This window comes from Anser brachyrhynchus, assembly GCF_964034855.1.
Source record: "Anser brachyrhynchus genome assembly, chromosome: 2".
Taxonomy (NCBI): domain Eukaryota; kingdom Metazoa; phylum Chordata; class Aves; order Anseriformes; family Anatidae; genus Anser; species Anser brachyrhynchus.
In genome coordinates, this window is record NC_137695.1 from 117,068,006 (window position 1) to 117,082,836 (window position 14,831).

The 14,831-nt window shown below is 41.6% G+C and overlaps 1 protein-coding gene across 6 annotated transcripts in view; it reads left to right on the plus strand.

Moving 5' to 3' along the window:
* MAPRE2 (microtubule associated protein RP/EB family member 2) overlaps positions 1–14,831 on the plus strand; it is a gene marked incomplete at its 5' end in the record, with an annotated part of 100,264 nt that overhangs the window by 73,435 nt on the left and 11,998 nt on the right. For all 6 annotated transcript variants that reach the window (XM_080578448.1, XM_080578444.1, XM_080578446.1 and 3 more), the window contains 2 exons: positions 5–218; positions 10,632–10,771. In XM_080578448.1, coding sequence (XP_080434574.1) covers positions 5–218; positions 10,632–10,771 — 354 coding nt within the window. The remainder of the gene's footprint in view (positions 1–4; positions 219–10,631; positions 10,772–14,831) is intronic.

Consider the following 14,831-nt stretch of genomic DNA (forward strand, 5'->3'; position numbering starts at 1 on the left):
CCAGGTAATTCCAGTGGAAAAACTGGTCAAAGGGCGCTTCCAAGACAACTTAGATTTCATTCAATGGTTTAAGAAGTTCTTTGATGCTAACTATGATGGAAAGGAATATGACCCTGTGGAAGCTCGACAAGGCCAAGACGCTCTTCCCCCACCAGATCCTGGTGAACAGATCTTTAACCTGCCCAAAAAGTCTCACCATGCAAACTCTCCTACTGCAGGTATTTTGCGTCATAACGAATTCCATTTCTGTCTCTGAAAAATGACTATAAACTGTGACCCATTTTAACTAAATATTAGAAATTATTTCCTTGTGTGCACAGGCCATTCTTTGTGTGTTGTCATAGGATTAGCATCTGACATAGCAGAAGTTAACTTCGCATGGTGCTCTCTAGCTTGGCCCAGTTCTATCAGCTGCAGGGCCTCCCCCACTGAACCCTTGATATAAATTTTGTGGACTCTAGTGGTGTCTAATGATGGAGAAAAAGGCTTTTAAACTTCTCATCGGTGATGGTGTGGGCATGTATATTCAAGAAAAGGATATGGGGAGTGCTTTTCTCACACTATTCCACCCATACAGGAAATTGATAACAGGCTGATTTTTAATTTTATGTTGTCAAAATCCTAAGTGTGGTCTAGAAAGAAAATATATAAATTGTGCTTTTATACATGCTTATTGCTCAGGTACACTAGTCTTCTCTGTAAGCAACAAAGCTCTTTCTTGAAGATAAGCCTGTCTTCAGACATTTTGCTTTGTGTTTCGGCAACAGGACTAAACAACTAAGCCTGATCTTTTGTATTTATGTAATACGAGCACTACTGGTCACTAAACAGATGCTGTTTTTCTTGGTAGCTGAGAGTTAAGTGAACAAGAGAACAGATAACTTTTTTTTTATTAACCACTAAACAAGTGGTGCTGGGGTTGGTTGCCTGGAGATATGTAGGTTCATACACACAGAAGCACACATGTATGCACACTTAATTCCTTTATTGATGTGTCCTGGGTTTACCTTATTCGTGCTAACCCAGGCAATAATGATTGATTTTCAGTTGGCATAATTCTGTGACCTGTCTTCTCTCATGGGCTCAGATATAAACTGGTGCTGGCAAAAGGGGCAAGCAACCTCAGTTTTAGACTGGCTTAAGCTCTGGAATCATACACAGATTTCCCCGTTCTGCTCTGATCATTTCTGACGTCAGTGGTGAGCATGTTTGGCCAGCTGCCTTCATCTCCTTAGTGCTCCCAGTAAGTGGAGCACCAAATAGTGGGCCAGTGATGCTCTGAGCTTCTAAAGTTCTGTTTTTAACATCTTTGTTTTGCGTTATCTTACATCTAAACTTATGAATTTCAGAACTTGCTATGGTATAATTTCCTGTGTGGTGTCTTGAAACAACAAGTGCTAATATCATGGTGTGGTCCATTTGAGAAATTGGAAAATACAGATTTGTATTAAAAAATATGTTTAAGTCGTCTTGCCAATGGTTTGTTTTTACTTAAGTCACAAATACATCATCCAAATTAAAGCTGTGGAGGTGACAATCCTAGAGAAATAGAATTGCTGTTGGAGTGGAAGCAGCCACTTGATTCGGATGTTAATGCAATGATCTCATGTCCTATTGCTGGTTGTATAAGCAAGTCACCATACCTTCTGCATGGAGTAGGACAACTGAGATGATTTCTGTCAAGATTTTATGGTTGTGGAAGTTAGCTTTTTCATGGAAAGCTGCCTTGTTTATTTAAGTATTAAATTATTAATTTAATTATTGAACAGAATTATGATAGGAAGGACACTAGTAGGTTTTTTGAGCCAGGGAAGAAGGGTATAGAGTTGCATGGGGCTAGGTGAGGAGTGTTCTGTCTTTTATTGCTGCTTGTGTTGAACAGAACTGTTTCAGTTAAGTGTCAGTCATGGGTTTATTCAATTTCCAGTTGAGCGTGTTTTAATTCCACTGATGTATTGTGTCTTCGTGTCTCACCTCACATCATCTTGTCGCCTGATTGCTTAAAAGAATGGGAGCCCTTACAGGGTGCCTGTTGACATAGGACGCTCAGGGAGCAGGGCTCTTTGCATCCGCAGGCTCGTGTGTGCCTCAGCTCCTGCCGTTTGGGGTTCAGCTGGTAGGATGTGGGAGCAAGTCCCAGGTAGCTGAGAAATGTTCATCAAAGATGTGCTTCTGTAACTCTGTCTTGTGCATGCACGTGTGCACCTCAGTGGAAGTGAAGTATTCACTGCAGTTGTTATAGGAACTGTAATGACACTGCACGTGTGCATAAAACAATCTTAATTTATACTAAAAAGGCAAAAAAATATAAATTCTTCTGAGTTCTACAACAACTGAATTGTCTTCCCCATCTGGAGTTTCATCTTCCCCGATGATACAATCACAAAGAGGGAATGTATGTCCACAAGTAAGTGCAACGTCAGGTGGCATAGTTTAAATAGCTATCTATAACTTTAACGCTGATTTGTTTTGTTACTCCACAACCCTGGGTTTTCAGTGAAATGGCTGAGGTTTTGGGCACAGCTCTATTTCCACTGACTTTGTTGTGGGAGCAGTAAACATTTTGGGCTCCTCGATGTAACAACCTCTTACACCAATGTGGCAAACGGTTGCCAGCATCAATTGCAGTTTGCCACAGTAGCTTGCCTCCATTTCTGTATGTTTTCTTTATGCTATTTTTAATGTGTGATTTGCTTTACTTTACCACTGATGCTTTGAAATTGTAATGAATTTCAGATCATTAACAAAACAAAAAGATGCAGTAGTGCTATAAAATTAAGAAACCAGCAGATCTTTTAACATAATCCGAAAGTTTTTTAAACAGCATGCAGCAGACACACCTACGTGTATGCATCTTCTGTTTAGTGTCAGGAGCAAGTAGACATATGGGCACTCATTCACATTGTGTTTTTGTTTTTGTCACTGACCTTTAAATACGCCTATTCCAAATTGTTGTATATACATATTTAAGGGAATAATATATTTAGCTGCTAGTTATTTCACGTGTGTTTCGGATGATTCATACTGTTCCACGGAAGAGCTATTCCAGTGCTCTTTGCCAGAGCTTTTGTTTTTGAGTGATTTAGGAGGTGCTAATCTCTCTCATTATTCATAACTGGGGTTCTAGCACCGTCCTTTCGGAGGTAGACTAAGATATATGATTCAGTTACCAAAAAAGTGGTCAAATCCCTAGAGAGCACTCTGAAAGCTTACCCTAATATGGTAGCTGTAATGAGTTAGTATTATTTTGGGTGTTTTAATCTGACACTAAAGCTTGACAGACCCCCTGTGTCTGGTAGCTGCTTTCTGTACCTCTAGGTGAGTATTTACCTGCAATCTCTGCAAATGCCAAGCGTGGCCTTGACTTCATTTTTCAAGGTGCTGTTAAAACAAAGCAGAACTTGAGAAGTCTGAAAACACACCAATTCTTGTGCTAATCAGAGAGCACACCTACAGCCATTTCCCCACCCCTTCCAAAGGCACTCAGCCCAAAGAGTCAGCGTGTGTCAAGGGTAGCACAGCTCGGAGATGGCAGCGTAAATCATCCCCCCCCAGCTGATCTGTGTGCCACCCTCGTGCTGCCTCATCTTTCTCAAGAGACAGACAATTTCTTGAGGAGCTGGCAGTGATGTGGAGGACGGATGGCTTTGGTAACGCGTATTTTCTTCTAGAAACAGCAAGGGGTAACAGGTAAATGCAGCTCCTTGCTGGGGGGGATGAACGAGTTTTCGTCCTTTGCGGAGGGGAACCAGCAGCACAGCCCACCCGCGTGGGCTCTCTGCCAGCAGTGCCACAGCTGCTTTTGGGTATGATGCCATCTGCCAGCCCTGAGCCTTTGGGTCTCCTACAGCTCCTGCTTTTCTCTAGTGCAGTGCTAAACAGCCTACAGATGTAGAGTCACAATTATGGTAAGGGATTAAAATGTTCATGCCTTGTTGTTTGTCCTGGCTCTAATCCTCCCTGTAAGGGGGGGAAAAAAGGGGGGGTCAGAAAAGCTTCATCTGATCAAATTGAAAATTTTGATCCGGTCATCAGGATTTTAGCTAATGGCTTACGTAAGCCTTCCTGTGTATCGGAGCGAATCTCCACAGAGCACTGCTTTTTGCAGGGTATGGAGTGTCAAAAATATTTGGGTAAAAGACAGCTCGATAAAATTAATTATTTACCTATAAGCTAAAAATGTGAGAGGTCCTTAGGTCTGAAGGCTGCTTGTCTTTTTATTTTTGAAATATTCTGTGAGAGCAGGATGACTAAAGCAGAGCTGGAAAATACTGGCGGATCACATGAGAGCTAAAAATAATCGTGCTATGACAGGGAAAATAACCAGGGCAGAATGAACTGTTTGTACACGGATGCTATATATATATGTGTGTGTGTATGTACGCCATCGAAGAGCCAGTTACGCAAGAAAAATGCCACTGTCCTTTAGGGAAATGGTATACCCTTAACTTGCAGAAGTGCTGCAAATTAATTTTGAGGGGTAAAAATATCCAACAAAACCAGTCTTTATTGTAGCAGTTGGCGATATGATTAAGTGTCCCAGGGGACCAGAGAGCTCATTCCAATGCATTTTTCTTTGCTTTCCACCAAAACATGCCACATTTTTCCCAACTTGCAGGCAGTTGGTAACCCCTGTTTGTTATGGTGTGTTTCTCCAGAGCAGTGTGGTAGAGCTGAAGATAGGAAGAGCTGCGAGGTGACAAATTTAAAATGCTTTTGTGCCTAGTTCATGTGAGGCCAAAGAGGTGAGGAACAGCATGTCCGAGGTGGAGAGAGAAATGGCTCAGCCTTCATACAGATGCACTCCCTCTACCTGCATCAGGAGAGTTTAATTTTTAAACCCACTGAGACAGAATTTAGACCATGTAGCAATGCTGCTTGCAGTGTGGGAGCAAGGGGGCTTTTTTTGAATGAGACAACCCTGCTTGAAAAACAAAGGTGAAATTTGCCATCTTGAAATTAAGCGTATTATGGGAACCTTACTTAAATCTTACTTAAATTTTTTGCTTGATCTTTCATATTTCAATATACTTTCAAGATTTTTTTCAGAATTTTTTTCCTTTGGGGATGGCTAAGCAGATAGTTACAGAATTTTATAATTCTTAGGGTTGTGGTATTTTTTTGGATCACTTGACATTTTAAAATGTTTTCTTCTGTTAGGCCTATGTGGAATCGTTTCATCCATTGAACATGAACGCTTGCATCCTTGAAGATTTTTCTAGAGAAAAATAGGGTTTCAGTTGACAGTAATTAATGTTGGCCATTTAAATTTTGATTATTTTAAATCTAAAGAGAAGTCTTCATTTATGATGGGGAGAAGGCTGCGGTCAGTTCCTGTCTGTGAAATCATCTCCTGCTAAAGATGAACTGGGGCAGTCATGCCACAAACAAAACTTTTTCATCTGACAAGTAGACTCCATTGTATGCCCTTGTTTGGATGGCTCGGTCGAAATGTTTTGGTCGGTGTTTCATTTTCAGGTATTTGTATAAACGTCTCTTTGCCAGCAGCGGAGATGAGCACAGAGCTCATCAGACTGCTGGAGCCAGCAGTGGTGGACGTGTGGGGAGCTGAGGAGAGAGGGGTCCTGCCAGCCCCGAGGGAAGCCAGTACCACAGAATAACCGGGCAGCTGCACTGCTGCGTGTTGGGATGCTGGAAGTTGAGACAGATTTTGTCCGAGGTCATTTCATTGCCATTAAGCATCAGTTGTCATCACTAGTGCCACCATGCATCCCTAAATTGAACAGCTTCTTGCATCCCAGTGTAGCTGTAACAATAAGCGTGCGAGAGTATTAATTTGCTTACTGTTCTCACTCATTTGTTCTAAGTGATTTGAGACTTGAGTTGGTGAATAAATTGCTAGCTCTGTGGCGGCTTAGTGGGTTTGTTTATTCTTCTGCGGCATGAGTCAGGAATATTTGTTTTATGAAGTTTTATTAATTTTAAATTGAAAAATTTCAAAATTTTAATTTGAAGGATACGCTGCAAGTTGTTCCCAAATTGCCCTGAAGCAATAGCTGTGAGGGTTCAGCCAAGCCTTGCTTGCTCAGGGCTTCCATTGCTCTCCACGCTGTCCTCACATGTCCACACTGCAGTCGTGCATGTGTTTTCCTGGAATTTTACATAACTATTTAACAGAGCACTAATTACTCATAGAGCTTTAAGGAATTTTTTTCTTTAAACGTTAAATAGGTCTCGTCTGCAAGACCGCACTTGGGATGTAAAGTGACCTGGCATCCGAAGCCTGGCTCTGTTGTACCCAAAACATACACAGTGCCAACATGTACTGCTTTATGTTTCGGAAGTGCACATCTGCCTGTAAAATTTCTGTGTTTAGTGAAAAGAATAATAAAGCCAGAGCGGTGGGGATATATTTAATTAAGATTAAGCTGACTAGTAACTGTTTCTGGAGCACCACAGATAAGAAACTGTAATGCATTTCAAAATTGTTTGATCTAGCTTATTTCAGTACAAAATAACTTGTTTTTTTGTAATTGTATTTAGAATTATATTGTAATTTTTATTTAGAAGCAGTCAGTGCTAAAGTGAACTAATTTTTTTCATCTCTGCTAGTGTTACATGGGCAGGTACAAAATGTCACCCAGCTGCTAACTGATGCAGCTGCAATACAGTGTAAAAAAAAAAAAAAACCTAAATGAACCCCGTATTGACCTAAAAGCAGAACATTCTGGAATAGAAGTTTTCACAGAAGGATGGAAGCTGGAAGGCACCTCTGGAGGTCACCTGCTCCAACCCCCTGCTCAGGCAGGGCCACCCAGAGCAGGCTGCCCAGGCCCACGTCCTCGTGGCTTTTGAGGATCTCCAAGGAGAAGACCCCACAGCCTCTCTGGGCAACCTGTGCCAGTGCTCCATCACCCGCACAGGAAAAGTTTTTTCTGAAGTTTAAATACAACTTATTGCATTTCAAGTTGCAACTGCTGCATCTTGTCCTTTGACTGGGCACCACTGAAAAGAGTCCAACTTGGTGTCCCCCAGGACCCCCAAGTCCTTTTCTGCTATGCTGCTTTCCGGGCAGCTGACGCCATGTGTGTTCTGGGGACTGGGGTTCCTCTTCCCAGTGCAGGACTCTGCACTTCTCTTTGAACATCTACAGTACACGTGGAAACAAATCAGTAATAGGTAACACTTCTGGCACTGATTACAATGCAGTTCTCTCACTGTTCAGTGAAAAGAGCTGATAAGAGTGTATTTTGTATGTAAGATGTTTGCATAAAACATAGTGCTTTCTCAGAATATGGAAATAGGACTTCATGGACTGCTGTCCAAGCAAAACAAACAAAAAACCTACTTTTTAGTGATATAGGTCATGTGGGATGCCTGAAAAGTCTTACTAAATATAAAATAACTACCAGTGTAAATGATTTTTCTGGAGATGAACAATAAATATTTTCATGGAAGATGTAATATTGAAGATAACTTGAACTGTTTGTATTATGTAGCACCTATGAACAACAAATTAGGAGTTATTCTATGCCTGCACTAATTCACTGCAAAGTCATTGTGTGTGGCACTTAATAGCAAAGTTATTAAAGTCTATTAAGATCTTTCATCTCCATTTAGATATCTGGCTGTCTCAAGCACTCTGCAGTACTCCACAAACCAGCATCCTTTAATTCTTTTATGAAATCAAGCTTCTGTTACAAATGGGAGGGTTATCTCTGAGCTGATTGCAAAAGCGATGTTTTAGAATAAATGTGCATTAAAGCTTTTTTACTTTTTTTTCTTCCAGGAAATTTTAAATTAGAAAACCCGAGGCATTCTCTGCAATTAAGTTCTGTCCAGCTGTCGCTGATACTGTCTGAAGTGCTTAGATTATTTAGCTGGTTTATAAGTGTTACTGAAATTGGAATGTGTTGATTTAACAGCTGATCCTAAGCAGCGGAGCAAAAGTCAATTTCTTTTCATTTGTCTGGGCTTCATAAAGCTTAGTAACGTTTCACTGTAGAAATTCAGGCGGCTCTGTGGCTTCCAAAGGAAGGCAGAACGCAGTGCTGTGTATGTGGTACTACCCAGTCCCCTCTGTCCACAGATGGTGGTGATGTGAGATTGCTCAGTGTGCTCCGGGAGGGTGCCTCAGCTGCAAATTAGAGAGAATACCTGTGGATTCGATGTCTGTGTTTGCACTGCCCTTAACACTCTCTGCAGGTCAAAAAGCAACGCGTGCCATAATGATTTGGCTTTTTGTGATCAGTGCCGTAGCCTACAAAGAACGAGCTTGCTTCATGGGGTTGTTGAGCAGGAGAGGGAGCACCATGCAGCAGCTGCACGGCCTGCCTTGCTCAGGTCATGCACTACAACCCTGAGGTGAAACTGAGGAGCTGCTAGGCCAGAGGAGGCTGCCTTTGAAAAAGCTGAGCAGCTTGTCTTCCACTTACATGAGGGTACCTGGAGAGGAGGTCTGGTGCTGCCTTGAAGCAGAAGGGTGGTTGGTAGAGGGGTAAGCCAAGGTTTCACACCTGGAAGTCCATAGCTTGTTTTATAGCATTGAAGTTTCAGCTCGTGTCCCAGGCTGCTTCCTACTGGTGTAGAATGCAATAAGAAATGGGGAAATTGAGTTGAATGTGGTAGCAGTATCATTAAAAGACTTCAGGCCCAACTAGAATGCTACAGTCAAAGTGATAATTTCATGCATATTTTCATTCATGCATGTGTTTCTCTTGCATATTTTGACACCTATTTTCTTCTATTTATCTGCTAACCCAAAGAAATTTAATTTTTGTGGCTTTGAAAGCACCTTAACAATCCCATTCTTACATAGCTGACTTTTAGTTCAAGGTAGACTGCTAATTTTTTTTGAGATTGCCCACAAATAAATAGCAAAAGATTTTGACCTTTTTAGTGGTTTTCCAAAAATGATTTATGCTTTGCTGGTCTGTGTGTGATGGTTTAAAAAAATAAAATAAAATACAATTTCAGGTATATAGACAATGTTGAATTTTCCCAACTTAAGCAAGTCTGTTTAGCAGCATCTGAAATCTGCTGGAGGTGAGTTTGTGTGTGTAACTATAGGGATTAGCTGGATTAAGCAACTATTGCTGCTGTTCTTTCCTGTCATTTTTCAGCTCCTCCAAGGGACTGTTGTACTCAGGCCTAGGTCAGTGGGACCTCTATGCCTTGGTTGTATGGGCAGTCTCCAAGTCTTCTTCCCCACCCCCTTCCTCACTTTCCTTGCCTCCTCGTGCTTTCATGCTGGTGGTGCCTTTGTACCACATCAGTACCAAAGCATTGCTCCATTAAAATGTTCTCTGAAATGTGAAAATAACAAAGCGGAGCAATCTGAAGTGTGTCCTCCTCCTTCGGGGGAGCAGCTGGCTGTCTGTGGGGTGAGAGGTGGCTGCTGAGAAAGCTCCAGCAAGGCCTTGCAGACATGGTCCTGTAGGCCTTTGCCTACAGGAAAGCTGGGGAAGGACTCTTGGTCAGGGAGTGTAGCGATAGGACAGGGAGTGATGGCTTTAAACTAAAAGAGGAGAGATTTAGGTTAAATATTAGGAATAAATTCTTTACTGTGAGGGTGGTGAGGCACTGGCAGAGGCTGCCCAGAGAAGCTGTGGATGCCCCATCCCTGGAGGTGCTCAAGGCCAGGCTGGATGGGGCTTGGGGCAGCCTGGTCTGGTGGGAGGTGTCCCTGCCCATGGCAGGGGGTTGGAGCTGGATGGTCTGTAAGGTCCCTTCCAAACCAAACCATTCTGTGATTCTGTGGTGAACTACAAGCTCAGAGCTCAGCTGGCATTTGGGCACTTGCTGGGTTTGGGCTTTCTCCGGCTCGCTGTCCCACTCAGGCCTCAGAGCCAACAACAGCTGATGGTGGAGGAAGGCCGTGGAGCCCATAGCACATCTGGACGAGTGCTTTTTCCTCTTTAGAAGACCCAGTGATGGGGTGGGAAGCCAGCTGAGGCTCCTATGATGATACCACAAAGCCTCTCTCACCAACATTTCTCTGACGGGGCATTTGTGCACCACCGGCGCCGTGAGGAGTACCCGTATGCACTTGCTGGCTGCTGGTCTTGCTGGTGAGGGCATTGCTTTGTGCTCTATCAAGTCTGCAGTGCAAGTAATTAGAAACAAATAGCGAAACCTAAGCAGATCAGCACAGATCGCATGGTCCCTATGGCAACGGCGAGTTCACCGGTGGATTGAGTTCGGCCCGTGCTGTCTGAATCTCAATGCCCTCGTCTCAGTGATGGGCTGCTGTGAAAAACGAAGAAAGCATGCAGGCGGTTTAGCTGACTTTATTTCAAGTCTGTCTTTCTCCGGGGGGATTGCAGATAGATATGTACAGTAAATATTGGGCTGGGGGAATTGTCTCTTAACAGGATCTCTTTTTTCAAGAACTGAAAGCTGCCGACAGCTAAGGGACCTTTATACCCCTAATCTGATTTTTATTTATTTTACTTTTGGAGTTGCTTCACTCTGAGTAGTAAGGTCAAAGTAAAACTGCTGGGAAATCTAGTTTTTCCTTTCCCAAGGTAGAACCCTGGAACTTTTTCCACTGTAATGTTGAAGTAATTGCGTGAATGGCTGTCTGTAAATATGCTTGTTTCAGTATCAGGTTAATAAGAATGTATTTATCCCAGGGATAAAGCTTGATCATTATTTATTGTGCTTTTCAGGTGCTGCTAAATCCAGTCCAGCTTCTAAACCAGGATCAACACCTTCTCGCCCATCTTCAGCAAAAAAAGCTGCACCGAGCAGCTCAGCATCCAAATCAGATAAAGATTTGGAAACTCAAGTCATACAGCTCAGCGAACAGGTAAATTTGCTTTAGGCGTGAAATTAGATGCATTTATTGTCACAGACAGGCATGAAATCTAATATTGCCCTCTGCTGAATGATATCCTCCAGAATTATGAAGGGACAAAAGATTGAAATAGCTCAGCTGGGAAGAAAAAAGAGATTTATTGTTTAAAATAACATTTAACAGAGATGACTGGTGTTGTGCCAGTAATTCTAAAAGGAGATCTTAGGAGTGGCAGTAAGTCTTACTGAAATATGAGAGCTTCATTATAGATAATTTTATTAATTAGGTTTTGAAATACATCTTTTATTTCACGTATATAGGAAAAATCTCAATACTGTCTTTCGTTCTTGTGTGCTACAAATTTGAAATAAATCACTTTAATGTGTCATTGTGGAGAAGACAAGCCTGTTTGTAATATCAGGGTGTTAGAGAATTGCAGCTGAACTGAGACTAGTTCATTGCACTCTGCTTTCTGGAATGAAAGATTTCAGAATGTAATATGCCATTTTTAATTTTAAAATGTGATCTACCTTTGTGCAAATACTTAATTATAAGTAATATTCTGCAATATAATTAATAAAACTTCAGAACTTCTTCAGTGTTGTGAATGTAAGGCCTTAATTTTCATTTATGCTATTTGTGCTCTGACACCCCTCTGTCATTCTTGGACATGCAAGAGTGTCTGCACTGGACATAAAGAAATACCTGAATCTGGCTCAAATCTGTGCTGTCAGGATGGTGTCAAGGCCACTAGTATAAATGGGACCTGACTTCTGTATTTGCCCTAGATGGAGGAAAATGGAAAGGAAAAGATTCGTATTTTAGAGCAAGAGCTGCCCAGCAGCTGTATACAGGAAGAAGTCATTATTCTGGATCAAGTATAATTTTCCACAATTAAGGGCATTTCAGTTTCAGACTACCATTGACCTGAACAGCACAGATTTCAGTTTGGGCATTAACTGCAAGTTCTTGGTTACTGTTATGTTCTTAAGGTGGTGATGAATAGTCACATCCCAAACATGATGTACTGCAGATTCCGTGTGTAATTCTGAGCAACAGCAAGCTTCCAAGTGGGTGTTCAGTTGTTGCTTGCTGTAACAGAGATGTTTTGTGTTGTACAAGGAATGGGTGTATATATTTCTGATGGAATCTTTTTTCTATCCTTGTAAGTGGAGTTCAAACACTTAAATGTGGGCTTAAATCCATGACATTTGTACTTAGAAGTCAGAATGTGTTCACTTCAGCAGGAAGAGTCAGTTGGGATCTTAGCAAGATAAAAATATTTCATCTTTACTAAAATACAAATAGGCAGTCACTATCACATCCACTGCTAATGTATTCCTAGCAACTTCTGTGTGTGAAAACCTTGAGCTTTATATACAAATAACCCCGAGGAAAACCGATGACTTCCCCAATCACCAAGGAAAAAAAAAAATGAAGATTTGGAAAGTTGGCATTTTCAAAGCTAGTTTTTAAGAGACCTTTTCTAGCTAGAATGGTCTAGGAAGCTTTTTTTTTGAATGCTGGCAGCACTTGGTATCTCATTTTACCATTAATGATTGCTTGTGTACCCCAGGCATGTAACAAAAGCCAAAAAAAACCTATGCTGCAAGCAGCTTTGAGCCAGGTGTTTTTGATCCTCACTCTGAATATGCTGGAAGACCAAATTGCCCATTTTTGTCCACTCTCCAGCAACCAAGGGAAGTATGAGCAGGAGCCACTTATACTCCTTTGCTGTCTTGATTATTAGTAAAAGTTGTTAAATGGCATCTGTGAATATCATATTCTTATATGGTTGTAACAGGCGTTTTTTCAGCCTTTTCAATGAATGGCAGCTAAGGGAGATTCAGACATCCAGACTTATGTGAGACTTGTAGTGGGAAAATTTTAAGTAGTGGGGATGTCCATATACTAGATTTTACCATAGGTTGCTTAATGAGCTATTTGCAATAATTGTAAGCCATCCGTAACATTTGCTGGTTTAATGGCCCCCAACAATCTTAAAGTTTCCCTTAAAATGGTCATAGCTATTGCCTTGGCCTGTGCTAGTAAATTAAACACTTCCAAGGCATATTGCTGTGCACTGGAACTTGGTTATCCATAACATTAAAATGGTAAAGTGGTCCCTGCTGTGCTTTTGGTCTGTACCAACTAACACTCTCCCAAAGGGTTTCTTAGTGCAGCTGAGGCAAAAAAACACAGACCAGGAACCATTACACGTGGAGAAAGGACCTTTATATGTGGAGAGTGGTCCCAGGAATAGTTAACTAGATACTAGTGTAGACATAATTTCTGAAAACAGCATCATATTAGCAGCATGTTTACAACAGGTACTTAATTTTCAGTCTGGTTATGCAGTCCTGTCAGGGATTATACCACCAGAGGAAAGAGCAGTTGCCTTTGCATGGTTAACTGGATTGCAGAGCGTGCTTCTGGTCTGGAAACGATGCATGGGAGTTAACATGCGCTGTTCCTTGTACAGGAGTAGCCTCTTAGCATGTTAATACAAGGGAAAAAAAAAGCATACAGATGTGCTAATTATCTTAAGGATTACCAATTAAACTGTCACAGACAGCTCATATGTAACTAAAGAAAAGTATGTCTGGTTTGGCTATAACAATGTTTACTGAATATTGTGGTTAATTAACTGTGTGCATATATGTATAGATTAATGATTCTGTTTCTTAAAAATGGAGTGAGTGTGATACAATGAAAACAAGAGTGCCTTCTTAGTAAGTGGGTCAGAAGGTAAGACTGCCTGCACTATTACCTGCAAATGTTTCAACTGAAGTTCGTTGTTTTTCTAAGCTCTAGCTTGCACAGAGCAGGAGATCTGGAAGCAGTTAAGTTCTTGTTCTGTCTGGATGCAGGAGCTGCTCCCAAGGAATATGTTGCTGCAGATCCAGAGGACACGTCTTAAACGTGAGGAAGACCTCACATTTAAGTAGGATACACATCTGTAGACCAAATTATTGTAAACTTTCGTTCCATTTTGCTATTCTTGCTTTCTGTGACTAAATAGTTAATCTTAAGGTGACTGGTCACTGTGTCAAACACAGATTCAAACTGTCAAGGGAAGACTGGGGTGTCAAACTCAGGCAGCTGCTAAGGAACGGGTTGGTACGTGAATGAGATGCCCTGAGATCCTGCCCTGGCAACAGGTCAGGGCTGCTGTCTGACACCTCTGAGAGTGCAAAGGTCAGAAAAAGGCATCGCTAGCTCAGCAGTTACGGATAAATGAACTGATAGGGTTTAGTAGGCTGTCAGAGCACTGCTTGAACTCTGATGTTTGAACTGGTGAAGGGAACAAGTTAGCTTGCAGTAGAACTGGCAACACAAACTTTCTATTAAATTGTGTCAGTTCACTCAAATCTCATCTGATGCAAGTTAATGTTATTTAGCATATTTTCCTTAGAAACTCATTTCATATAATTGCAGGCCTTAAAATGTGGATGCTAATTCAGCAGTAATTTGGACATGATTAGGGTCAGCATGTTTACTGTAGGCAGCTTCTTCCCTAATTATTTCTGTTGGTTGATACGCTGCAGTCTTCTGAACTTGAGAGCCACTTACACGTTACACTGATCATGTATACCCTGTTGTACAGTAATTTATGTTTTGCTCCCACTAAATTCTTTTTCAAGCACGTATGTATGTGTAAATGTATATGTATGTATAAAAATATATTGTGATATCAGTCATGGTTTATATGAAGCTTAATCCGTAATAGCTGGGTTGCCCATAAACGATTTGCAGCATCACAGAATCACAGAACAGCTTGGGTCAGAAGGGACCTTAAAGATCACCTGGTTCCAGCCCCCTGCCATGGACAGGGACCCCTCCCACCAGACCAGGTTGCCCAAAGCCCCATCCAGCCTGGCCTTGAGCACCTCCAGGGATGGGGCATCCACAGCTTCTCTGGGCAGCCTGTTCAGTGCCTCACCACCCTCTGAGTGAAGAATTCCCTCCTAACATCTAATCTAAATCTACCTTCTTTTAGTTTAAAATAATTCCCCCTTGTCCTGTCATTATCTGACCAAGCAAAAAGTCACTCTCCATCTTTTTAATAAGC